The 24,814-nt window shown below is 48.8% G+C and overlaps 1 protein-coding gene across 1 annotated transcript in view; it reads right to left on the bottom strand.

Annotated features, from left to right (window-relative positions):
- Window positions 1–3,768: 3,768 nt before the first annotated feature.
- BTBD16 (BTB domain containing 16) overlaps window positions 3,769–24,814 on the bottom strand; it is a 44,417-nt gene continuing 23,371 nt past the window's right edge. Inside the window, exons 9-15 of the mRNA XM_060126613.1 lie at window positions 20,282–20,401; window positions 10,402–10,493; window positions 9,450–9,532; window positions 7,721–7,798; window positions 6,502–6,600; window positions 4,937–5,125; window positions 3,769–3,837 (exon numbers count right to left, since the gene is read on the bottom strand). Coding sequence (XP_059982596.1) covers window positions 3,769–3,837; window positions 4,937–5,125; window positions 6,502–6,600; window positions 7,721–7,798; window positions 9,450–9,532; window positions 10,402–10,493; window positions 20,282–20,401 — 730 coding nt within the window. The remainder of the gene's footprint in view (window positions 3,838–4,936; window positions 5,126–6,501; window positions 6,601–7,720; window positions 7,799–9,449; window positions 9,533–10,401; window positions 10,494–20,281; window positions 20,402–24,814) is intronic.

Raw genomic sequence — 24,814 nt, 5'->3', positions numbered from 1 at the left:
ATTCTTAACCACTGCGCCAGCAGGGAAGCCCTCAGCTGCCACTCTTACTGACGTGGAAAATACACCTACATCACGGGGAGCGGGGGCAGTTGGGAGGATTCAGTGAGAGGGTGGGCGTCAAGTGTAACATCTTTAAACCAGAACTGTCACTCCAGCTCCCTGGGCCTGATTCCCCGCTCTTACAGTGAGGAGGTAGAAATGACATCATCTCCTGTCCCTGACGCCCCGAGTCCTTCTGCCTCAGGTGCCTCCATTCTCTGGCCCTTGAGGCAGGGGACGCAGCCCGGCCCGTCAGGCCCTTACCCCATCCTTTCTGGGGTTGCCTTTCTCCTACATCCCTGCCTTTTGGACCCTCACAGTGTGACTGGTCACCTTAGAGAGGCCTTTTTGGAATTGCTGTTCCGTGAGGTTTTCCCAATCCTGCAGACTCCGGGAGCTTGACATTGCATATTCCAAATAGCTGAGCCAGGACAGTGGTTTCCCATAGAAAGTGGACAGTCATTCATGTTTCAGCAGCGCTTCCAAACAGCCTCTTCTCTCTTGGACATCTACGGACTTGCTTTTCAGAAGTTTTCCATTCTTATCCTCCCCATTATCCCCCAGGACCCTGGTGAAATGCCACAAGGCTGCTCTTTCTCCAGAGCCAGTGAGTCGAGCCGCACCCCGACATCTGCCCAGGGGCTGCTTACCGAGGGGCTGTTACACAAGTCGTGGCCGCAGGGATCATAGCCCTGAGGGAGGCCGAGGGGCTGCCTTATCCCCTTTTTATAGACAAGGAAGCACAGTTCACAGAGGGGAAATGACAAGTGACTTTTCCGACTTAGCACCATTAGTTTGGAGGCAAGGCAAATTCATCACCGCCTTCTTCTCCCAAGGCTGTGCTTCTCTGTTAAAGAAATCATCTATCTGGAGAGAGAAAAAAAATCAGCTTCTAAGGAAAAACACATTGCATAATTCCATTTTGAATGGGAAGAAAACTCTAAGTGCATCTAAAGGTAATTCAGGAAGGTCACCTGCCAAACTTCTGAATGATGGGAGTCCCACTGGATTTTATTGTCTTCTTTGAATTTTCTCATTTTTCTTCAACAAGCTTGTTATTATATAGAAGTAACATTTCGTGTTATAAAAGGGGAAACGATCCTTATTTGAAAACAAACTACTGCTCCCTACGAAGACGTGGATGAATCTCTTAAACGTGATGTTGAACCAAAGGATGCAGGCATGGAAGAGAACAGGCTGCACGACTCTCTTCATTCAATATTCAAACTAAATGGCCGTTGTAACAAATGTGATAGTCAGATAGCGTTTACCTTCGAGGAACAGTGACTGGGGGGAAGTACAAGGAGGGAGGGGGGCATCTGGGGTGGTGATCGTGCACTTTCTGGGTTTGATCTGGGTGCTGGAATATGGGGTGTTCATCTGTGGTAATTCATCAACCTACGTCACAGATTTTTGGCACTGATTTTGATTTTTTTAAGATAGTCCACTAAAATACTATTAATCTGAATGACGGTGTATTTTGACACAAGGAGAGCGTCTCACTTGCCTTGCCCTGTCCCGGCCCTGCAGGGGTGGGAGGAATAATCGAGGCTGTGTTTTCCAACAGCCTATGCACTGGGTCACACCTGCCAACCCCTCAGAACCCTTTATATCAGGGGCTTGTCTGGAAAGCCTAAAATACTCCAGGGATTTCAAACAGAATAAATACAATAGAGAACAGATCACACAGATGAAGGAAGACCTGAGAAGGCAAACAGGAGAATGAGGCACCCAGAGACCGGCAGGAAGTCTTCACCGGCCTGGAGCTGCAGGGGTACACAGATGAGGAGGCGTCACCAGAACAGAAGCAGAAGCAGAAGCAGGGCCATCTGATGGATCTGGAACCACAACAGGAGGCTGCCAGGTAGGAGCTGGGACAGCAGAGCAGAGCTGGAGCCATAGGGGAGACACAGCCACTGCTGGAAAATGCCCTCTGCAGCCGAGAGGGTGAGAAGTCCCCTGGCTTCCCTCAGTCTCTTATTCTCCAAGCTCCCATCACCACTTCCTGTTGGCTGGGCCTGGCCAGATGCAAGCTAGGGAACAGAACTTGCAGGATGGGGGCTAGGACAGACCCAACTCCCAGTTCGTTTGTCCAATTCTTCCACTGGTTCCCCTTCTCACCTTCCCACCAGCCTTCCTCTCTGCCAGCTCACTCTGCCCAGGGCATCAGTCCTCTGCTGGGAAGGCGGCTCCCTTAGCCCATGTCTGATTCTACGGTGATCATCAGACTAAATTTACCCACTTGTTGTCTATACGGCATCAGCTGATGCTCCATCACTTTCCCAAAGACACCGGTTAACAGGCTGTGGTGGACACACCCTAAATCATCACACACCTTGTATAATCCTCTCCCCTTGAGTGTGGGTAGAACACATGACTTACTTCTAGCCCCGAGAACATGGCCAAGGTGATGTTATGTCACTCCCAAGATTACCTTGCGGTATGCACGGCTCTGTCTTAGCAGTCGACAATGAGAGAGACTCTCCTGCTGGCCTTGAAGGACAAACAGCCATGCTCTGAAATGTCTGTAGAGAGCACCATGTGGCAGGGAAGTACAGGGGCCTGTAGAACCTGGGTGGTCTTCTCTCGACAGTCGGTAAGCAGTCAGGCCCTCAGTCATACAGCTGCAAGGAAATGAATCTGCCAGCAACCTCATGAGCTTGGGTGTGGGTTCTCCCCACTTGTGTCTTCAGATGAGAACACAGCCAGCTGCCACTGGATTGTAGACTTGACCCTGGGCAGGCGACCCAGCAAGGCTGCTTGGACTCCTGACCCACAACAACTGTGAAATAAGTATGTGTTGTTTAAGCCACTAAACTTTTGGTACTCTGCTACACTGCAACAGAAAACTAATCCACACGGTGGGAAAAAAGACTCTCTTGCCTTGCTTTTTCCAAAACCTAAAGTTCCATTTAAAAAGGTGGGACAGTAAATAAGTCATGCCATACCTTATAACTGTTCACTTCCCTTCCTACCTCTTGTTCTGGCTGAGCCAAAACTGCCAGGGACAATGGCAAGGTGTGTTGTTCTGTGTGGCAAGCAGAGATGTATCACAAAAAGGGGAACCTTGGCGCTTCCTGTTGGAGTATGTTGTTACTGTTGATGCCCCCATAGGAGTGCTTCCGAGAGTGCATCAAGTTAGGGCTGGACTCAGGGAGCTTTGGGGTCAATGATGGCAATGGACTCATGGTTCTGATACTTTCCATCCTCCAACGATACAAATGGGAGTGCTATGGTCTGAATGTGTCTCCCCAGACTTCATATGTTGAATTCTAACCCCCAAAGGTAATGTCATTAGGAGGTGGGGCCTTTGGGAGGTGATTAGGTCATGAGGGAAAGGCAGGGCCTTCGTAAAGTGGATTAGTGCCCTTAGTAAAAGAGGCCCCAGGGAGCTCCCTGCCGCCTCCACCATGTGAGGACACGGCGAGAAGAAGCCGTCTATGAACCAGAAAGCAGGTTCTCATCAGACACCACGTGGAATCTGCTGGCACCTTGATCTTGGACTTCCAGCCTCCAGAACTGTGACAAATTTCTGTTGTTCATAAGCCCCCAATCTGTGGTGTTTTGTTATAGCAGCCCAACAGACCAAGACAGTGGGCCAAAGTTCTGAGACCATTACTAACTCGGAGAGTCAGCTGAATACTTGAGCAGTCCCTTTCATGTCGTTTTATTTCCTTTTACATGGACCAGTGGAAGAAAAAAAAATCCCATAGATTCTTCTGAAAACCGTTAAGATAATGAGAAGATGAATGAAAAACTTGCATAGATTGGGATGCCCACAGTTTGGATTTTCAAGGCCTAAAAGACGAAACAAAACAAAGCAAACGGGACTTTCAGGATAAACGCAATCACCCTCTAGAAGGGGAAAGAGGAAGGCCTGGCAATTGCATAAGATGCTGGTTCTCAACTCTGGATGTACAGTAAGAATCATGTAGGGAAGGTTTTTAAAATAAACCTTAAAAAAATTAAATATAACTTAAATACAATAAACTGCCCCAATCTTAAGGATACAGCTTGATGGATTTTTCACAAGTAAGCACTCCTGTGTGACCACCACCCTGATCATGATAAAGAACACTTCAGGTACCTCTGAAGTCTCCTTCCCATCCCCTCCTGGTCAGTATCCCAGCCTCCCCCACTCCCACCTCCACAAGGAAATTGCTATTCTGATTTCCAACACCATAGAGAATAACTAGAGGAGCTTTAAAAAAATACTGATGCCTGGGTCCCACCACGGAATATCTGGTCTTATCTGGGTGGCTCTCGGGCCTGGGGAGTTTGCAAAGGGCCAGGTGATTCTGATGTGCAGACAGGACTGAGAATTACTCACTGGTTTAAGGTCAAGTCCCATTTCCTGCAGGGCAGCGAGGGCTTAAATTCACAGACCAAAGAGCTCCTCCCAGCACTGCAGACAGGCTCTCTAGCAATTTCTGGATTGCAGCCGTCAGGAGCCAAGCCAGGTACTGAAGCCACCGGGATGCTGCGGTGGCCCACTGAGGCAGATGACCTCAGTTCTCCTTGCACGAGCCAGGGGCGGGTGGGCTGGGCCATGGATTTTGGTGGAAGGTGATGTCCCAGCAAGAAAGGTGGTGTTGGCAGCAAATACGCTCCACCAGACATTCCACCTCTCCCTAAAAGTCCCCTTCGATATTTATAAAATGATTCGGGTGTGACCCAAATCAGGCAGTCTGGTTTGGCTTATCGTTTTCAGTATGCCCAGATTTCATCCTACAAGGTTTTTCTTTAGTATTATTTGGGGCTGTGAAAATCCTTAAGAAACTGAGCAAATTTCCCCCCGTAGATCGCTGGAGCTATAAAGTCAGTGATCCCCAAAAATGTGTGGAGGAGAGAACGAGCAAAAGAGCAATCAAAGAGAAAAGAAAAGAAAAGCACTCACGTGGCTTTTGCAGGACGACTTGACCAACCCAAACTTTTGCTTGATCTGGTTCGTCGTGAACTCTTGCCACTTGCCGTCCACCAGGGTCTGGGCCCTGATCTCGTACGTCACCAAGCGCTCTGCTCTCAGGCTGATGGGGCTGTGCTCATAGACGGAGGAGGCAAATTCCAAGTTGGTGTGCCTTATTCTCTGCAAGGAGGGTGACCCACCTTAGGTGGAACTGAAACCAGGGTGACCCGGAGTTAGCGAAACGTGGTCCCTGCCACATCGGCCCTCCTGTCTGATGTGTACAGGGCGGGAGGGTTTCCTCATGGCCCCATTTCTTACATGCACCTGCTGCTGAATCAGTTGGCATTTGAACCCTCACCATGAGCAAACCACTGGCCAACGGACTGGGGTTTGGCCAACTCAGGAAAGCACCATGAAGTCAATCTATATTGAACGGGAAGGTCTTCACATCGCGTTGCCAGTTTAAAAAACCAACATAGTATTCATATGAGCACTTCGACTCCTGTTGTTACATAATTCATCTCTTCCATCCAGTAAAATCCATACGTAGGGAAATGCGTGAGTCACTGAAGGCCAAGGACTGGCCTAAAGAAGAGATGTGACTCGCTCAAGGACACATAAAGAGGTAGTGGCCAAGCTGGATGAAACCCCAGGTTTCTCATTCATGCATTCATTCATTTATCCACTCATAATACAAACATACCACCCCTACGTTCCTGTTCTGTGATTGGCAGTGGTAATAAAAAGATATGGTGATATTAAAGACATGGTTTCTCAAGGAGCTTAAAGTTTTGGAGACTTATAATGAAACCCTAAGTGGAAGGTAGGGGTCCACCATCATAGCTGTCACCATCATCATCAGGGCCCTGTTCCAAGCCCTTTGCACAAGTTAACACATTTAATACTCACAGCAACCTAGGAAGGTAGGTCTTATTACCTTGTCCAACTTAAAGGTCAGAAAGTGGACACAGGGAGGCTCCTGGGATCACCAAGATCAAACGGCTCACCAGGTGGTTTGAATTCAGACTCTACTCTGAAACCCAGCTCTCCTGCCTCTCCTGAAAGTCCAGCAGGAGCATGGAGGTGAAGGCATCCACCCTCCTGACTCTTCCAGCGTCCTGTTCACAGCCTCCGCTTTGTCCCCCTGGAGAACACCATTCCCTCTGCCTTCATGGGCATATGCATTACCTCCACAGAACAGCCATCTGTAAAGCATCCCCCAGCATGTACAAACTGAAAATGAATTGAGCCCCACACATGGTTCCAGAGGACTATCATTTGACCTTGGCCTTACAGCAGAGGCCATACAAACACGAAGACACTCCATTGAGATCCTCGTCTACTGAATGGGTTAAGAGCAGCAGCCTCACAACGTTGCTGCAAAAGTCAAATGACATCACGACCATGAGGAGGATCGGCACCAGGCTTACTACATGTTTTACAAATGAATTCGTAACTCATGTTTAATCAATTATTATTAATTCCATATGAATTGATTCTGAATCTCAAAGGCTGTTTCAGAGACATAGCTCTCCTGTGCTCTCTGTCCTTCTTACCTGCATATGAAAACTATATGAAGTAGTATCATGTTTGATTCCCTTTATCTCAAAGAAGAATCCATACATGGCAATCACTTTTGAATGTGTAGTATACTCCTAAGTGGGGAAAGATAAGCAAAAAGGGACGGGGTAAAAACCTTCAGTAGTCAAAGGCAAGAAAACATAGCAAGACCGATTCTAGCTACAACTACTAAAGTGACTAAGTTGTGATTTAAAACACAACAGCAATGTTAGCCTGGGAAACAAAAGAAGAGACAAACTGTAGCGACTTTACAAATCCTGATAGGTTGGCACTCAGTGGCAATACTATTTGCTCTGCATGCCCCCCTTAGTGGGGAGAAGAATGAGTTAGGCATATTCTTAGATGACCCGTGGTCTGCAGACCTTTGAAACAAAGCATTTTGCTCCAATCTGATGGGCCTAAGAGACCCGCCATGCCCACGGTATTGCAGGGTGTCCCGGCCACTGTGGTCTGCAATCTGTCCACTTGGGCAGGTCCCTGCAAGCACAGCCCATCCAGGCCTGACCCAGAGGGGAGTCTCTGATGATAGACTCAGGGCCCCAAACCCGTAAATTCTTTTGAGATCGCTACTGGGGTGGCGTTAGTGATGTTGGAGGATCGCAGCCATTGCTTGGAGAATTGTACCTATCGAGGGAGCCCAAGACAGAGGGCAGCCACCAGCCGCTCAGGCTCCCCTGGTGACTGAGCGCCCAGAGGCCTTGCAGCCGAGCTCCCTAACTCATTGCCGCTTTGATTCTGGGCTCCATCTAAAGAGCTGCTCAGAACGGTCGCCCTTGCAACCTTAACCACGGGCTCAGAGTGGAATCTCTTCTTGGGCAGTTGGCAGCTCACCATGTTTGTGGGGAAGAGGATGACCAACTCATCCCAGTTTGCCCAGGCCTTTCCTGGTTTTAGAACAGAAAGGTCCTGCATCCCCAGGAAACACCTCCAACCCTGGAAAGCTGAGACATTTGGGTACCCTCATGGGAATCGTAGATGTGCCCATCAAGTGACTGAATGGCCTGTCCCAGGGCCCCGTCTGTGCATTTTCCTTCTAAGGGGGTGGCAAGTGTGCAGGAGAGACCCCTATGATTCCCTCTTCTGCCCCGGCCTTCCTACCAGAGGGCGGAAGTGAGCACGGCCATTGTACAAAGGTCTCTCACCAAGCACGGGAAGGGATGTTTCTTCCCCTGGCTCGGGCCCAGTGGTCAGTACCTGGTTAAAGAGCAGCCCGAATCTCACCCCCTGGGTGGTAAGATCTTTCGCGTGGGCCATGTCGCCCCCATTCTCCAGCTGAAAGGAAAACACACACCACTTACCAGCAGCCCGACCCCCCAACATCACCTTCACTACATTGATCCCTACAACCCCCATCGTGCTCGAAAGAGTTCTGTCTCTGGAGCCTATGCTCACCCATGAATCCAGTCCACAGTATTTACTGAAAACCTACTAGCCAGGTACCATGCTCGATGCTCTCAGAAGATGCAAAGATGAGAACAAGAAAAATGCCCCAGCATTTTTTTCTTACTTGAGAAATAAAATGTGTACATCAGGAGCCCGATTACAAGGCAGAGAATATTCATGGCTGTAAAGTCAAGAGCAAGTACGGCCCCATAGGGCAGGCTCCACGTGAGGGTGGGGGCCTGGAGGGAGCAAATTTCAGGAGGATGACATTGGTGGCGGGGGGCAAAAGGAAGGAGGTGGGCAAGGCCAGAGGGACATGAAAAGGGAGGTGGGGGACTTCCTGAGGTGTCCAGCCCCAGCCCCGAGACTGTCCCCTCTCTCTCTGTTGCCCCTCCCACCCTCTGCTCTGTTAGAACACAATTTTGAGTTATGTCCCAGAGAAGCACAGTTCCACGGAGCGGTTATCTACTGCGTACGGGGCACCGAGCCCTGTGGTTTGCACATTACAATAGGTATTTGTTGAGCTGAATTTAATTTCAACCAGTGACTCATAAATCTTCAGAATTCAAACACTGCCCCACTTCATCTCTGAAAATGCATGATTGGAAACACATAAGAAGCACAACCGTTTGCACAGACAATTCACAAAGGGGGAAATGCCACGTGGACAAATATTCATATTTACTAGTAATAAAGGGAATGCGTATCCAAAAATGAGACGCCATTGTTCACTTCACAATTGACACAAGTGATCTGAAAGGAAAATGCTCTATGTTGCTGAGCTTGTTCAAAGAAAGGCACCTCGTTTATCACTGGGGAAGGAGTAATTTGGTTCAAATTTTGCTAATATGTATCAAGAACAAAAGTGCACATTCCTTTTGGGGCCAGTATTTTCTACTCTTCAGATTCTCCTATAAGAAAATAATTCTAAGTATAGTAAAATAAACCATTACGTGCAAATGCATTCACCATGCAGCCTACTTATAATAGATAGCAGTTAGAAACACCACGACTTTTCTACAATAAAGGAAAGGCCAAGTAGCACTGTTTGTAGCATATCCTCTTGGTGGAAGAGTTTGCAGCCAGTAAAAATGGTGATAAGAAACATATTTCATTGAGTGTATTTTTTTAAAAAAGACCTGAAGGCAATAAAATGCAATAAGATGTTTGCGATGGTTGTTTGGGGAGTGATGGGTCTGAGAGTATGTGTCTCCTTTCTTTCAGTTTCTCTGAATTTTGAAAAATTTCAATAATAAGCACCTGACATTTGTATCTGTGAGGGGACTCTGTTTGCAGGGCCGTGTGGCCAATTGTCCCCGACTCTCCGGGTCAACAGGACAGATGTTCTAAACACCTGGGCTCCAAGGCGGGGCCTCCTCTCTCCTCCCCTCCAGGCTTGGCTCTTCCCACTTCCCCTGGGGAAGGATCCAGATACTTCCCCACCTCAGAGGCCCAGAGGTTCCAAATGCAAAACACATCTCCAGAAAAAGCAAAGGCAATAAATTTCGATAACTGTTTCCGCGCTGAGCTGGCGACTCACCGCGAGGTAATGGTTGGCTATAACCCGGACGAGCCAGGATTCAGGGAAGAAGTTAATGTGCCTTAGCTCCTCCAGATCCTTGCCTGGAAGAAGCACAAAGGGGACATTCTTACGGATTTATTCATAAGAGAACTGCAAAAACCTCATTTACGGAGGGACAAAGGAGGAAGTTGGGAGCTGAGGACTGGCGGGCATTCCCGGGCCCCAGGAACCGTTAGATGTGTGGAACCCAAGTGAGACGTCCCATGGCCCTTTCCCCCACAGGGTTCACAGCCCCCGGCCACAATCCTGCCCAAGGAGGGAGGGTTGAGATCTGATAAACAGTGTCTTTGGAGTGTCTAGAAGCAATTTGGACAAACTCTCTGGGCTCCATCAACCATCTGTGGGTTTTGGAGCTACTCATTCTATCTGGATAACTGGAAATGGCTTTGCAAAAGTTCTCAAATATCCTTTCAGAGGCAAAGCTCTCACTGGTGGCCACCTGGGCTGCCCCAAACACACTCCCCAAGAGTTCCCTCTCTTTCCAAGTCACAGCTGCCTTGTTCTGGGCCCAGAGCACGAGGAAACTCAAGCCTGGAGCACAGACCCACAGTTTTCTCCCAGACTGCCGAGTAAGCGAGCGGCCCAGAGGCGACGCCACTCTAAGAGGCAGGGTGTGTGGTTAGATGGCGACACGCAGCCCTGGGCGCTGAGTGCACTTTCATCATCGGTAAGCCCCTTCCATTCATCGTCATGTTTGACAGGAGCTCTGATTATCCCCATTTTACAGACAAGGAAACTGAGACCGGGCAGCCAACTGACTTTCCTGAAGTCACACACCTTGGAAATGACAAAGCCAGATCTCAGCTGATTCCTTTGGAAACGTCTGGTGGGGCTTCCTCAGGAGTGGCTGAGGGGTGTGGCAGGTCCCCAACAGCCTCCCCTGGATGCGCTCCCACGGGCTGGGGCTTACCTTTGGTGATGCCGTGCAGACGCAGGCAAAGGAAGAGCGGCATCCAGTTCTGTCCCACATCCCGGTCCAGAAAGCAACACTTCTTGGGGAAGCTTAGCAAGGTGCAAAGAGGAATAAAAGGCCTTCAGAACCCTCCTTTCTGGAATTGGCCGGGGCTCGTGAAAGTCATGTCAGAGACCAGCAGTTTCACCAGCCAGGGGTAGATGGAGCCTGGTTCTCTCTGGATGGGTGGGGAGTGTGGAAGCAGAGGGGGGCTGCCCCCCGAGATTGTAATGAGACAAAGGGTTATCTTCCCCTTGCATCTACCGCATAGTAGGTGCCCAACAAATGCTCATTAAATGATGATGGGAACGCATAACGGTACAGAGGATTTCAGGATACATTTTCTCACTTGAGTCTCACAAACTTCTCAAGGGGCAGACAGGACAAGTATCATCGGCTCCATTTTACAGATGGAAAAACAACGGCTCAGCCAGGACTTGAACCCAGGGTTTCTGACTCCCCCTCTACACGTGCTGCCCTTTGAGTAAGTGGCCAGTTTAGGCACTTCCAAAGCACGTTCTGGTAGAATCAAGAAGAAAGAAAGGTCGGATGAATGCGTAACTCGTTTTAGCAGCTGGTTCCAGGATCAGTTCTGGACAGTGTTAATACTAAACTCTGGTTAATTTCCACACATGGCTGAGGTCAGGGCTGGGTTGAAATCACATTCCCCTTGAGAAGACATGTACACACAGGCACACATCCAGCCTTGTTTTGAAACAACTTGCATAAAATGGTCACTTTTGACAAATGGGGACGACAGGGGATAATTTTTCCAGTGACTTTGGAAACACAAAGTCATTCCCTCAAGTCAGATCCTGTATGAGACCGGCCAAAGGCACTTTTAGAATATTTTTCCATGAATCAAGAGTGATGTCCAAATCACACCCTGTCCCAGCCGGACTGAACACTCCATTGGCCCCGTGTCCCGCCTCTGCTGGGGGTGCCCACCAACCTGCCTGGGGCCCATTTGTTTTCACAAGATCTGGGAATGCCTGAGACTCTCCAACTCTTCCTCCTGGCACTGGTCCCAGGAGAGAAGTTTAAGGATTCTGAGGCGTTGTGAGAGGGGAGAGGGGCGCGAAGACAAATGAGCGAATTCAAATTCAATGATTATTTATTAGAATCCACTGGGGAGCTGCCTCTGGGGGTGGACGGACCAGGCGTAAATAAAGGAGGGCTGATACTTCCAGGAGTGCAGGGCTATTGATCCTGGATCCAGCCCTCCATTACCCAGGGCAGGTGGAGCGGGGCTAGTGTGGGCCGCGCCAGTGCCCTGAGAAACACGGATCTCTTAGCTGGACAAATAACGCTCGCTTGACTCCTTTCCCAGACGTGAATGCCTCCTCCTTCCCTGCCTCTCTCTCACCATTTAATGGAAGAATCGGCTAGGTGGCATCATGGCGGACGCAGGCGTCAAGGAAGAAAGAAGGGGCTGAGCTGACGCAGAACCCCCAGCCCAGCTGCATGCTCTGAGGAACGAGCCCGGACCCTCGGCAAGGGCTCCCACAGCCTGGAGTGGCCCCTGAGGAAAGAGAACTTGCTGGAGCTGCAGGTTAATACAATTTCAGCCCAGGAGGGAAAGGACCATCTAGAGGACAGATTTCCCCTCCAGCTCAGAAGCCCCCAGGCGCCAACTCCACAACTTTGTGGGAAGGATGCTGGGACAGTAGGAGGGACCCAAGGCCCCTGAGTCTCCCTATGAGAGGCACTCAGCCAGATGACCGTCAGCCAGGACCTCTCCAGACAGACATTCTCCCCGAGAAGATTCTGAATGAGCTTTGCTGAGACAGGTGATTGGACTTTATGACCCCTTTGGACCACAGGAAGTGGCACTGATGATGGCTGATTTGGACAGGTCACAAGTCAGCTCATGCATCGCCCAACCATGCTTGGGGTCCCTGAGCTTGGGCCCTGGAGTCAGACAGACCAGGTTCCAGTCCTGGGCCAGCCGGCCGTCAGCCGTGTGACCCAGCCTCCCCAAGCTTCCTTTTCTGTCCGGGGGCACAACAGCCACACGTGCTTCCCTGGGTGGTCGGGAGAAGTAAAGGTGACAGGGCTTCTGATATGCCGGGCACAGCTGCTGGTCCTAGTGGTACTCCGGGCTTCATGATTGCCACCGTTGTCCCCTCACCCCAAGGAAAGTGACCTGAACTTGAGCCGGTCAAGTGCATGGCCGTGCACTTGCTGGCGTTATCACTGCCACCCTCTAACTCGCCGGAGCCATGGGCCACCTCAAAGGAAGTAAACGGTGGCCTCAGCCGCTGATTTTCTAAAATCCCAAAGCATCTGAGCAGTGTGGTCCAGCGCCTTGAACCAATGGGCGTAACCCTGCCCCTGGAGCCGGGCGGGTGGATGGCTGCAGAGCTGGGACGCTGCCCGGGCCTCCAGAGAACAGCCCACGTGTTTCCATCTAACCCGGCTCAACTCCGCTGCTGGGTCGTGGCATCTGGATTCTCTGGGCCAAGGATGAGCACGCTCACCTGATGTAACATAAAGTGAGGGAAGCTGGCTGCTGCGTCGGGACCTCTTTGCATGGCTGTTTGGTGGAAACAAAGGCTGGCATGGCTTCCCCGGGCGCTGAGCTCTGTCTCTGCAAAGACTTTGGGTTTAGCACTGACTATTATGGGACAAGCTTCCGGTCATGGTGTCTGCCTCCTAAAGTTCATGGGAAACCCTTGGGGCATGACCCCCTTAGGGAGGACAGTTCATAGGTCCTTGATACTGAAAGATACACCCAGGTCGGCTCTGGGTTCTGCTTGCAAGACCCTGGGGACAAATCCTCCCTTCTGACCTCCTGAAAGGCAGTGCCAGGAACAAGTCTCTGTCAGACTGACACAGGTTGGCATTTTAGAGCTGCCATCAGCCACGACCTTCTTGCCTCCTGCAGCCTGTCATCGGTCAGAGTCATTTACCCTTTCAGACTCAGAGACCCATTAGCCCAGCACTTCAAATTTTTGCCTTTTAAATGCATACTCTAGAATTCTGACATGTGCTACAGCACAGATGAACCCTGAAGACATTGTGCTAAGTGAATTAAGCCAGACACAAAAGGACAAATACTGTATGATTCCACTTACGTAAGTTCCTAGAAGAATCAAATTCACAGAGGTGGAGGTAGAATGGTGGTTGCCAGGGGCGGCGGGGACGGGCAGAGGGGAAAGGGGACTCATTGTTTAGTTTGCGTGGAGTTTCAGTTTAGGAAGATGAACAAGTTCTGGACATGGATGATGGCGACTGTTGCACAACAGCGTGAATGTACTTAATACCCCTGAGCTGTACACACAAAAATGGTTAAAATGGTCATTTTTATGTTGTGTATATTTTACCACAATAAAAAAATTAGAGTTAAAAATTACTTAGTTTCTATGAAAAATATCTGAAAGAATAGTTTATATTTTAAAGTGAAGTTTGAAAAAAATTACACACTTGGGGGAAGGGAACAAGGCTTTTTTCAAAAGGTAACTCGGTGTGGAAGACCTGGACGCCTTCTGAAACCCAAGAAGCAGGAAACGGTCCTCTTGGCTCCTGACACCAAAGTGTGGTAAGGAAACAATAATTCTGAATGTCGCTGCCACCACCATCACCTAGCGAATGTCACTGCCATTCAGGACGTCCTGCCAAGTGCTGTGCTGGGCCTTTTCTTTGAGTCAGAACGAACCTACATCAGACCCGACGAGGGGGTATTGTTAACCTCTGCAGCCAGTAAATGGCAGTAGTGGGACTCAGACTCAGGGCCGCTACCTGCTAACACACACCTCATTTACTGAATGTGCTGTTTGTCTCTGCTTCCTAGATTGTAAACTCTGTGAAGATGGAGATTTTCGTCTGTTCTGTCTACTCTTGTATTCACAGCACCCTTTGCAGTGCCTGGTTCTCAGGCAAGTCAGCTTGCAATAATGTTAAGTGAATTAATTGGATGAATGAGCTGGTCCCTGCCAACTCACCAGGCTCAATCCTACCATCCCATCCCTCTGCTCAACCATACTTCACCTTCTAGGAATGCAGTTCCAGCCCAGTGCATGTGTGGGCACGCACACACACACACATACATGCACAGACCAGGCTATTCTATGCCAATTTTCCTATGCTCACAGGGTCCTGTCTGTTGTTACCACGATTATTTGTCAGGCCAAGTCCTCTGGGTCATTTGTCGAGACCCAGTCAATGTCATCTTGACTATGAAGATGAAGATGGTCCTGACCTTTGCCCAAAGGCAGAACTGCGTCTAGAAACTCTGTGTAATGATGATGCTACCTGCCCTCTGCAAGAGCCTCCTGCATCCAGACACTTATATTCCTTGTGTTCCTCCAAAGTCTCCGCTCTCACCACTGAAGAAGACGTCTTGGGGCCACCCAGTTTGGGTGAAAAGCCAAGAAGCCACACATGAGGGAAGTGCAGAAGTAGGAAGGAATTGGGACCTTGAAGAGAGGGAGATTCAGCTTCCAGGGAGCCAAGCTAAGGCGGATAAGAGCACTGCTGGTCAGAGACACAGAAAAAATGAAAATGGCAACGAACACAAAAGAAATATATCAACCTCCCTGCACAGGGCTTGGTGGAGAGATTCTGACAGAGAACAACTGAACCACCCTCATGTCCATGACTCATGGACTACTTCAAAATGAATGTTCTGGTAAAGAGATCAGAGTTGTCACACCAGGGGTGCCCAGTTTCATGATGACTCTGTGGTTATATCTGCAAATGCCATCCATTAATCACAAGAGACACATGGCTGTGTGCCCGCCCTGGCACACAGCATCACAGTTCATTTCCTTCAGACACCTGTGGGCTGCGATGCTCGGAGTGCAGGGCATGGCTGGGCCGCTCTCCTCGGAGGCTCCCCTCCTTTTATATATGGGAAGGTGGTGCTGGGTTTGTCGGGGCGGTGCTCACCCACACAGCCGGCACACGCTCTCGTTCTCTCTCCAAGAAGCTCAGAGAAGGAATCTGTCCAGTGCACAGGTGAGATCCAGGAAGGCTTCCTGGAGGAGTCTTTGGCCAGCTCCATAAAAGCTGGGTCAGATTTGGACAGGGCATAGGAGGGAGGAGACTCTGCTGCAGAGGTCAGGGAAATCTAATAGTTGGGATGGTGTGGAAATTGGATTCACTGACTGCTTTCAATGACCTCCTTCTGGTGAGGTTGCTGGAATCCACCCTTGCAGTGTCTGAAAGGGACCCATTTAGGGATTAACAAATCAACTAAGGACTAGAATTACAGGTCCGTTCATGACTTGCCCTTAACTCGAAGACCTCAAAGTAAAAGGATGTGTCTGATGATCTAGGAGCCCCAGGTCCACCCAGCTCCACCATCAATTTGCAAAAGGCGCCCTTGTAAGCCCCTTACCATCCCTGCATGGATTCTACAGACACACTGTTGAGTGAAAAAATCCAGACCTTTAAAAGTCTACGCTATAAGATTCTATTCAAAATTCAGAAGCAGCCAAGACATCTCCATAGTAAAAGAAGCCAGGATACCCGTTCACCTTGGTGTGCGAGAGGTAGTGACCGAAATAAGGCACGTTAGGGGGCTGGTCAGGTTCTGTTTCTTGGTCTGGGTGCTGGTTATACAGGTGTGTGCACTTTGTGGAAATGCATTGAGCTGTTCACTTAAGGTTTGTGCACTTTGCTGTAGGTATTTTATATTTTGATGAAAAATGTACTTAAAAGAAAAGTGCCGGAACTTCCCTGGCGGTCCAGTGGGTAAGACTCCGCCTTCCAATGCAGGGGGTGCAGGTTCGATCCCTGGTCGGGGAGCTAAGATCCCACATGCCTCGGGGCCAAAAAAACAAAACATAAAAAACAGAAGCAATATTGTACCAAATTCAATAAAGACTTTTAAAATGGTCCACATAAAAAAAAAACTTTACAAAAAAGTAGAAAACTTGCCTGTCTCTGGCTCTTCTCCAATTGATGAATTTTTACAGCCCCCCTGGACTTCTCAGACTGCTAAGTGGAACAAAATGATGACTTCCTCTGTGGACGAATGAAGGCAATGGTTTTGCTTACAGTTTTTGTTTTTCTTACAAGGAAATGTTAAATTAAATTCTGGACAGCCTATTTGTATTTCTAAATTAACCACTGCCAGGAAAACAGCTGTGTGTGTGTGTGTGTGTGTGTGTGTGTGTGTGTGTGTGTGTGTGTGTGTGTGTGTGTGTGTGTACACACATGCACGTTCCCTTTCCATATTGATATATTTAGACAACAATGAAAATAAGCTTTGAAGATGTTCTTAAACATGGAGCTAGGCAGAGAAACTGCCCCTTTCACTGTCCATCGGTGCCCCTGGCATAGAGCACATGTTCAATAACTATTTGTTGAATGAATGAAAAAAAATCAATGAATAAAAGAATACAGATGAGTAGAAAAGGCTTGGACATATGTCTTTATTTGCAGGTACAGCGGTGCTGAAGGAGTTAACTATTCAAATACCTTCCCTCCTAGCTCAAGACGTTGCTAAGACAGCTGAGAAAAGGAGTATTTGATCTATTTCACTCAACTGCTGCTCTAAACCCTCCTTTCTGGATACTGGGCCAGCCAAGGCCACACCCAGAGTTGCAGCTCTGCCTCATTCCTGGTCGGTCTAACATTCGGGCAGCTTGTCCCGCTGCTGCCGCATTAGGAAAGCACCATCCCATTTTGGAGGTCCCCATATTGTGACGGTCCACTCTGACCTCTGCTCCCCCACCTGGGAGATACCTTATAAACCACTCTGTCATTTCAATTATTTCATCAACAGATGAAACTTTAAAAATGGAGCCAAACAGCCAACTTCCTTGGCTCTCATACACAAGCCTGTGTACTGTCTCCCAGGGTCTGCTCATCTGCCCCACCTCCTAATGCTCCTGGAATGTCCCTGTCAGTGGCTGTGGAAACTTCCTTGACTAGCTGTTCCCTCTGTCTTCACTGAACCGTGGAGCTCAGCTCCTCTGGTGACTCAGTTCCGGCCCAGGCTGACCGTGACTTCCCACACTTCCACCACTTCCACCCCTTCCACCACTGGAGCAGAGGTGCCTTCCTGCAGCCCAAGCCCTCAGGCCAGCAGCTCTGAGGCTCAGCCCCAGGGATCCTCAGGCCAGCACAGAGCCTGGGCACCACCGCTGCCCCCTCGCATGTCTAGGGTAGGCATCACCAAACTATCGAGACATTATTTCTCACTGAGCCTCGAGAAAGCCTTAGAACTCTTCCTAGTCTCGTCCACCGAACAGGCCCTACCCATCAGTAAAAATGGAAACTTGTCTGCCAGCCCTCCTATTTCGAGCTGCCGCAGACATGGTGTTCTCTGAATTTGGCATTAGCATGGTCAGACCCATTTCTCAGCTGGGGCAACCCAGCTCTGTAGAAATGTTTGATGGAATTTCATCATTCCATAAGCTGTTATATGCGTGGTGCCAGGTGAGCTGAGGATGCAATAAAGGATTGTAAACCCTTCCTACAAGCTGCTCACAACCTACCCAGGGAGACAGGACGTATGCACCCACCAAGGTGTTCGTAAGGGCCTGGTTGGCAAGGCTCCTAGGGAGGCCCCGCCGGGATGGACTCAGAAGAGGAAGCAGAGCAGGCTGGGGTCAGGGGAGCCGGGGCAGCAAGTGCTGACCCCTCGGCTAAGGAGTCTCTCGGGGACTCAGGGGACAAGCACTTGGGAGGTGGAGGCCATTGACCATGGAGCACCTTATGGGCAGAAGAGTGAGCTGGGACGGGAGGCGAACCACCCGCAGTCCTAAAAATGGACCACAGTCCTCTAAGTCGGAGGTAAGCCTGGGTGACCACGGAGTTCCAGAGAGTTCCAGAGAGTTCCAGACTGTTTCATCTTTTCTCCCAAGGGGACACCGAGCCTGCTGGAGGGAGGGAGAGGGAGTGAGGGAAGAAGGGATGTAGGGCAGGAGTCTGAGAACACGGCTCCAGGTAGAGGACAGCATCCCAGCTTGGGCAGCGAGACCACTTGGAGACACACGAATGGTTTCCAACAAGGGAAACCTTGCAGGCTCAGGGGGCCTTGGGGAAATGCGTGTGGAGGGCTGAGGTCTGGGGTCAAAATGGAATCGATGTCGATTCAGGAGTAATGCAGAAGCTATGCTGGTAAGGAACACCCGAGGACGGGGCGAGCCTTGGAGACCCCAGCTCAGGCAGGCCACATGCCTTCGCTCTCTCACTCCCACTTGTTTCTCTCACAGTAAAAACACAGTTCCAATGAATCACCCGCATTCTAGCTCATTTCCTATCTCCCAGTTCTAGACATTTCCAGTAGGAGAGCTAACCTGGTGCCAAACAGCGACTTTTCCTGGTGTGCATGACTCATCAGAAAAAGTGTCTCCTGGGCTATTAAAAGAGTGGGAGAGGGTGTATCTAAGACACTTGGGTTCAAAGCAAATTATATAGAAACTAAGCAAGGACATGTCATTCTGGCAATGAACATTGCTTTCCCCAAATAACGAGACAGGAAAAAGGGGCTCTTTACTTGACATGGTGCACAGATGTTCCAGAAAAGGATTAACTGCTTCAGAACAATGCAAGCAAAACTTGGCTTAAACAGGTTGATGTGCTGACGAACACATGGAAGATGTGTTTATCCGCTAAAGTCACATGTGCAAAAGAAAAGGAATCTCCTGACTCCCCTGAATGCACCTTATCTTGCTTGGAAGCCCCCGTCCCTGCTGATATGGGGAACAGAACGTAAACCTGATCGTGAAGGTAAGCCTGCCCGTCCAGGGCGGATCCTCCTGGCGCTGTCTTTGGCTACGGGGCCATCACACTCTGCAACCAGCCTGGATGATGCGAGTGTATTTACAAAGTTTTAACAGAAGCTAAAGAGACACCAGATGGATTACCGCCTTCACCCTCACCCCCACCCTGTGCCGTCCCATGCTGGCAAATTGCCAGTGGGGTTGAACAGACAGAAAACACAGGCAGAGGAGGACACGGGGGGGAAGAAGATGCACTGCCAGGCAATTTTAGAAGTAATTGGCTAACAACAACACTGAACCTAGAGGCAGCCTCAGGATCTTTCTAGACACCATGCCCAGGGATTCACGACTGAACCAGCTGCAGCGGGCACAAGAGGGAAACCCTCCCTGCCATCCTAGAAATGGGCAGCAAAATGTCTTGGGATTTGGCAGGTCTGGGTTCAAGTCAGGCTCCGTCCCTTATCACTTGTATGATCTCTGACAAGGTATTCATCTCTACTTCAATTTCCTCATCTGTAACATGGGGATAATAAAACCAGCCCCTGAGTACTAGGTAGATTAAATGAGATTACAAATAGAAAGTGTTTATCAGAATTATTGCATTTAGTAAGCATAATGAAATGGTGCCCATTCTTATACGATAATTGTTATTTTTCACTTGAATGTTGAGATATATAACTTTTAGAATTTATAAATTTAGACATTCTAAGAGACTAGATTAATGCTATGAAATCTTTGTACATTCAAATGCTTTTTCATTTGTCCAGAAAATTCAGAATGTTGTAGGCTAACTAGTGAAATATAAATGAGAATGATCTGATCTGATTTAGGTACATTTTAAGTATGAAATTTTTAAGGCCAGTACGGTATGGTAACTTTCCTGAATAAAAAGCGCACCTTTTGCACCATGTCTTTTACTGGACACAGAACACGTGCTCAAAGGCACAGGACTATCTCATATTATAACACCTATTTTCACTTTTTCAAGTAATCTAGTGGTTCAAAGTTATCCCATCATCTTAGATCCCATAAGAAAACTGCATGCTATGCACTCTGAATGATGCTATGAAAAATAATATCACTGATGCTTTCCCCCATGAATATTATGAGCAAACAAACAGTGTATGTACTATTCATCAATCAATACTAAGTCACGTTACCTGCTAAAAAACGAGAGCACAGTTTCGTACGTCGGCATCGTCTGAGTTTTGCTGTTTAGTTGCAAGTAGACCCACAACAGAAGTGTTTTCAGAAGGCGGAACTCGCTGAAAGCAAACAACCTGGCCGAAAGAAAAGATTGAGAAGTAATTTTAGGCACAGCCAAAACCACACTGTGTGTAAAAAACGGAAAAATTATAAGTGAGTTTAGGAAGGAGGCAATACCACCCTGAGTCTGTAGGTGGACTCACATATCGAGTTACTTGCTCAGGGTCACTCAGCTGGTAACCTGCATGGCTGGACCGTGAACCTCAAGTCACCTGTCACCACCAGAGTCTGTGTTTTCACCCACTGGCTGTGCTGCTGTTAAACAATGGCTATCACTGAATGAGCTCCTACCAGGAGACAGTGTTCCCAAGGTGCTTCCGTACTTTTAAAATTTGATTCCACACAGCAACCCTGCAGAGCTGGGATATATTCCTTACTTTTATAGATGTGGAAATTGGACTGACCCTACGTTTATTTAAAAATTTAATGTTTTCTTCATCATGGGGTTTTTTGGGCATGAATTCTCACTGTAAAATATTGCATTAAAATACATTTTATCTCAATGACTGAGGTTTTTATGTGCCCCTTAAATTTTGCACCTGAGCTGAGTGCCTCACTGGTCATAGTCCAGTCCCGGCCCTGACTGAGGGCTGAAATGTGAATAACTTATCCAAAGTCACACAATTCTGAGGTCAGACCTGGGCAGGGGTCAGTTCTGCCCCAGACTGGCTGTGGAACCTCCTGCAGGCTAACTGGCCCTGCAGCTGCAATTCCCTCATCTGTAACGCAGTGATTATAGCAGTTGCTCAGAGGATACTTGTGACGGCCATGTGAGGCGACACGTCATATGAGTTTCCTATTGCTGCTGTGACAAATTGCCACAAAGCGAGTGGCTTAAAACAACACGAATTTATTATCTTATTGCTCCAGAAGTCCTAAGTACAAAATGGATCTCACTGGGCTAACATCAAGGTGTGGGCAGGGCCCTGCTCCTTCCTGACGGTCCAGGGGAGAATCATTGCTTTGCCTATTCCAGCTTCTAGAAGCCACTGGCATCCCTTGGCTTGTGGCCCCTTCCTTCGTCTTTGAGTCAGCGGCACAGCATCTTCAAATCTCTCTCTGGTTCTGACTCTTTCTCCTGCCTCTCCCACATTGAAGAATCCTGTGATTACATTGGGCCCACTCGGATTATCCAAGATAACTTCCCCATGCCAAGCTCATTCAATTAGCAACCTTATTTCCATCTGAAAACTCAATTCCCCTTTGCCGCACAACCTAACATATTCGCAGGTTCCAGGGCTTGGGATGTCGACATCTTTGGGGGACCATTATTGAGCTGACCACACACAGAGCAGTGCCTGGGCACAGTAATGGGCTCAGGGGGCAGCAGCTCTGACTCCTGGGTGGCAGGGCTCCGAGTGGCCCACCGAGAGGTTTGGGTCCTGGCTCCAGAGCCCACACTGTGCCTGCAGCCGCACGAGGCATCTCATCAGGAAGAAGGGAGAAGGAGAACTGGGTGCTGCTCTCCATGGAATCAGCTCTGCAAAGGATGTTTCCCAAATGGCTCCTCTAAGAGCTGCCGCCGACTTGCTTCTCTGAATCATTTCAATGTTTCTTAAACCCACTGATATTTTCTGTCTCTGACCACGGAGATGCACCCTGGCTTCAAAATATACCATAGCCTCTTCAACCACCACTTTAGTGGTCATGGTGGGTGGAAACCAAGCTAAACCGTGACTCTAAAGAGCAATGGGAATGTCACTCTCCTGCCCCTCTCGCTATTTCTGGACACAGTAGAACGGTCTCTTTCCTCTTATTTTTTTTAGGCACCTACAATGCGTGGGCTTTGACTCTGGCCAGACAGTGACCAAATTTGTCACTGTCTGGGCAATAACGGTGAGCCAAGAGGGGAGACATCACAGAATCACTTGGTATGATGTCCCCACAAGGAACTCTTCGCCCACTGCTGGGCTGGGGAGCTACGTATCTTCTGGTGCAGAACCCACGCTTGAGGTCCTCAAGCCCAGAAAGTTCTTTGAGATCTTACCAAAGAGGAGCTTACCAACACAAGGGGAGTAATTGGGAGCTCCATGAATCAGGACCCTGGTTTTACTTTTATGATGAAGGGTAATTATTGAAATAAAGCCCTCTGTCTTTAGGCCAAGTATTAGTACCCTAAAGTATTAGTTCCTACAGGCAATAATCACGCTGAGGACATTCAAACATATTTCCATTTACCTAAGAGCTCTGATGATCTGAATCGAGACGGAACTCACAGAGATCCTAAACTTCCCCCCGACACAGGCGAACATCTGGGCTGTTCTACATATTCTTATTGGGGCTCACAAGTAGCCATTGGGATGTAACTGGTGTAAAAATGCCTTTAACGAGACATTGTCCTCTATTTTTATTGAGAAAACTGTGTATAAACAATAAAGATCTCCTTCTGAACACAGACCATAGAGAAAGCCGTGCCCAAGTGAACAAGAAAATATGAACAAGGATGTCCACTGCAGCTCTGATTGTCATCACAAAAATGAAGCAAAATAAAACAAAAGGCCATTAGGAAGGGAATGAAAATACTGCTGTCTATTCATTCATCAGAGCCCTGTACAACAATTAAAATTTAAAATGCTAATTAGGTACATACATATCAATACGGCGAGAACACGTCGCGTCGCGTGATGTTAGTGAACAGAGTAAGTTGCAGGAGGTCCCAATCAGTGCCATCACTATGAGGAAGTTGATTTGAAATTTAAACCTTTGCAAAACCATACTGTGCATTATTTTCGCATGTACATATATGTAACAAGAATATAATCTCATGGACTGGATTCACACAAATCCTCCACTTTAGGGAGGGAGGGAGGCCAAGAGGAAGGAAGGGGAATAGGGCTGGGCGGGGAGTTGGGCGGAGCACACAGCGGACTTCTGCTTTCCTGGTCATGTTTTATTTCTTAACTTACGACAAAATGCTACCATCTGTTCATTTGGGGAGGTGGGTCCAATTGTGTTTTGCATTATCCTCCTACCTCTGTAACTTTTTTTATAATCAAAAATATGACCTTCCATGTCCTTATTGATCTTGACCATCAATAAGGAATAAGAAAGCCTGGAGCAGAGCACACCAGTGGGCTGGTAATGACCACGGGCATTGAGGCCACTCAGACCTGGGTTCAATTCCCAACCCTCTTGCTGCATGGCAGGAGCAATCCTTTCACGTCCTATAATCTCCATTCCGCAGGGGAAAACACGAGGAATACCTCCCTGGGTTGCCGTAAGAATTAGACCTGAAAACCCACTCTGCGTGTTCTGTATACCCCAAGTGCTTCATAGTTGGTAGGTATTGTTGTTATTAGCCAGAGAAGCATTAGCTGCAGGAAATACTGTTTGAGAGGGCTGCCCAGTGGTGTTCCAAATGCTGTGGAGGACACGGTGGCTTTTCTCAGGGAATTCCTGAGCCCTCAAGACTCTTTGCATCACAGACAGGAAGTCTGGGGGTGGTGGGACACGTGCCCCCCCTGGTTGCAGGGCAGCCTTTCGTGCAGGTAGAACTAGACAGCCCTCTGAGTCCTCCATTCTCCTAAGTCTACAAGGAGCTTGGCTTCCAGAAAAACAGAATTCAGAATGAAGTTTTCATAATATTAGAGTGAGTGAAACAGGGTCACCGAGTGGTGACCTTTAAGGAGAAAACTGACTGAAAACCAGAGGCCCAGGAGGTCAGGGAAACTGTGTGTTTTACCACAGGTCATTTACAAGATGGAAAGAAAACTCAAAGGAAGATGAGGTCAAAGGGACTTCGGATGGGGAAGGTGAATGGCCTTGAAGTTGAAGCACCTGCTGAGACAGATGTTGTTCCCAAAAGGCTTAGAGACCCAAGCACCACGCCCACGAGCGAGGGATGGGTCACAGTCTACGCTACGTGGGGCTGAGGGACTCTCCATCCCTGACCCCCGGCTGGCCTTTCCGCACAGATGCCCTGGGGCCATGTGACTTCCCAGGACAACCCAGTGCTCACTGAGTTCTGTTTGCTGGGAAACCTGGCCTCTGTTACAAATGAGGAGACGGTGCAACAGTGAGGGTGGGACCTGGACCTTGGAAACCGGAGCCCTGAGCTCGAGCCTAGCCCTGTCTTTTATCATCCCTCTTATCTTAGGGACAATAATTGTACCTACCGCACAGCGCTGTGGGGATTAAAAGGGACAGTGCACACAGCACAGCACACACCCAGAAGTGCTCAGTAAAAGTTAATTCACCCGAAGCTCCTTTCTTAAGCAGGTGTGGTCCGTGGTGTCAGGCTCACCAGCCACTAAGATGAGAAGCCTGGTAAATTTCTAACCATCTCCCCGGGCGCTGGGTGTGGCCCAAGGCCCCTCTTTCCATGCCCTCTGTTCCCCACCTCCCTCCAGCTTCAAGGCAGCTGGACGTCAACCAGGCGAGGAGAGTTCACATCGGAAGACAAGACGGCAGCATAAGGTCCAGGAGCT

Source organism: Lagenorhynchus albirostris, chromosome 16 (assembly GCF_949774975.1).
Source record: "Lagenorhynchus albirostris chromosome 16, mLagAlb1.1, whole genome shotgun sequence".
Taxonomy (NCBI): domain Eukaryota; kingdom Metazoa; phylum Chordata; class Mammalia; order Artiodactyla; family Delphinidae; genus Lagenorhynchus; species Lagenorhynchus albirostris.
This window is presented reverse-complemented; position numbering and strand designations above follow the sequence as displayed.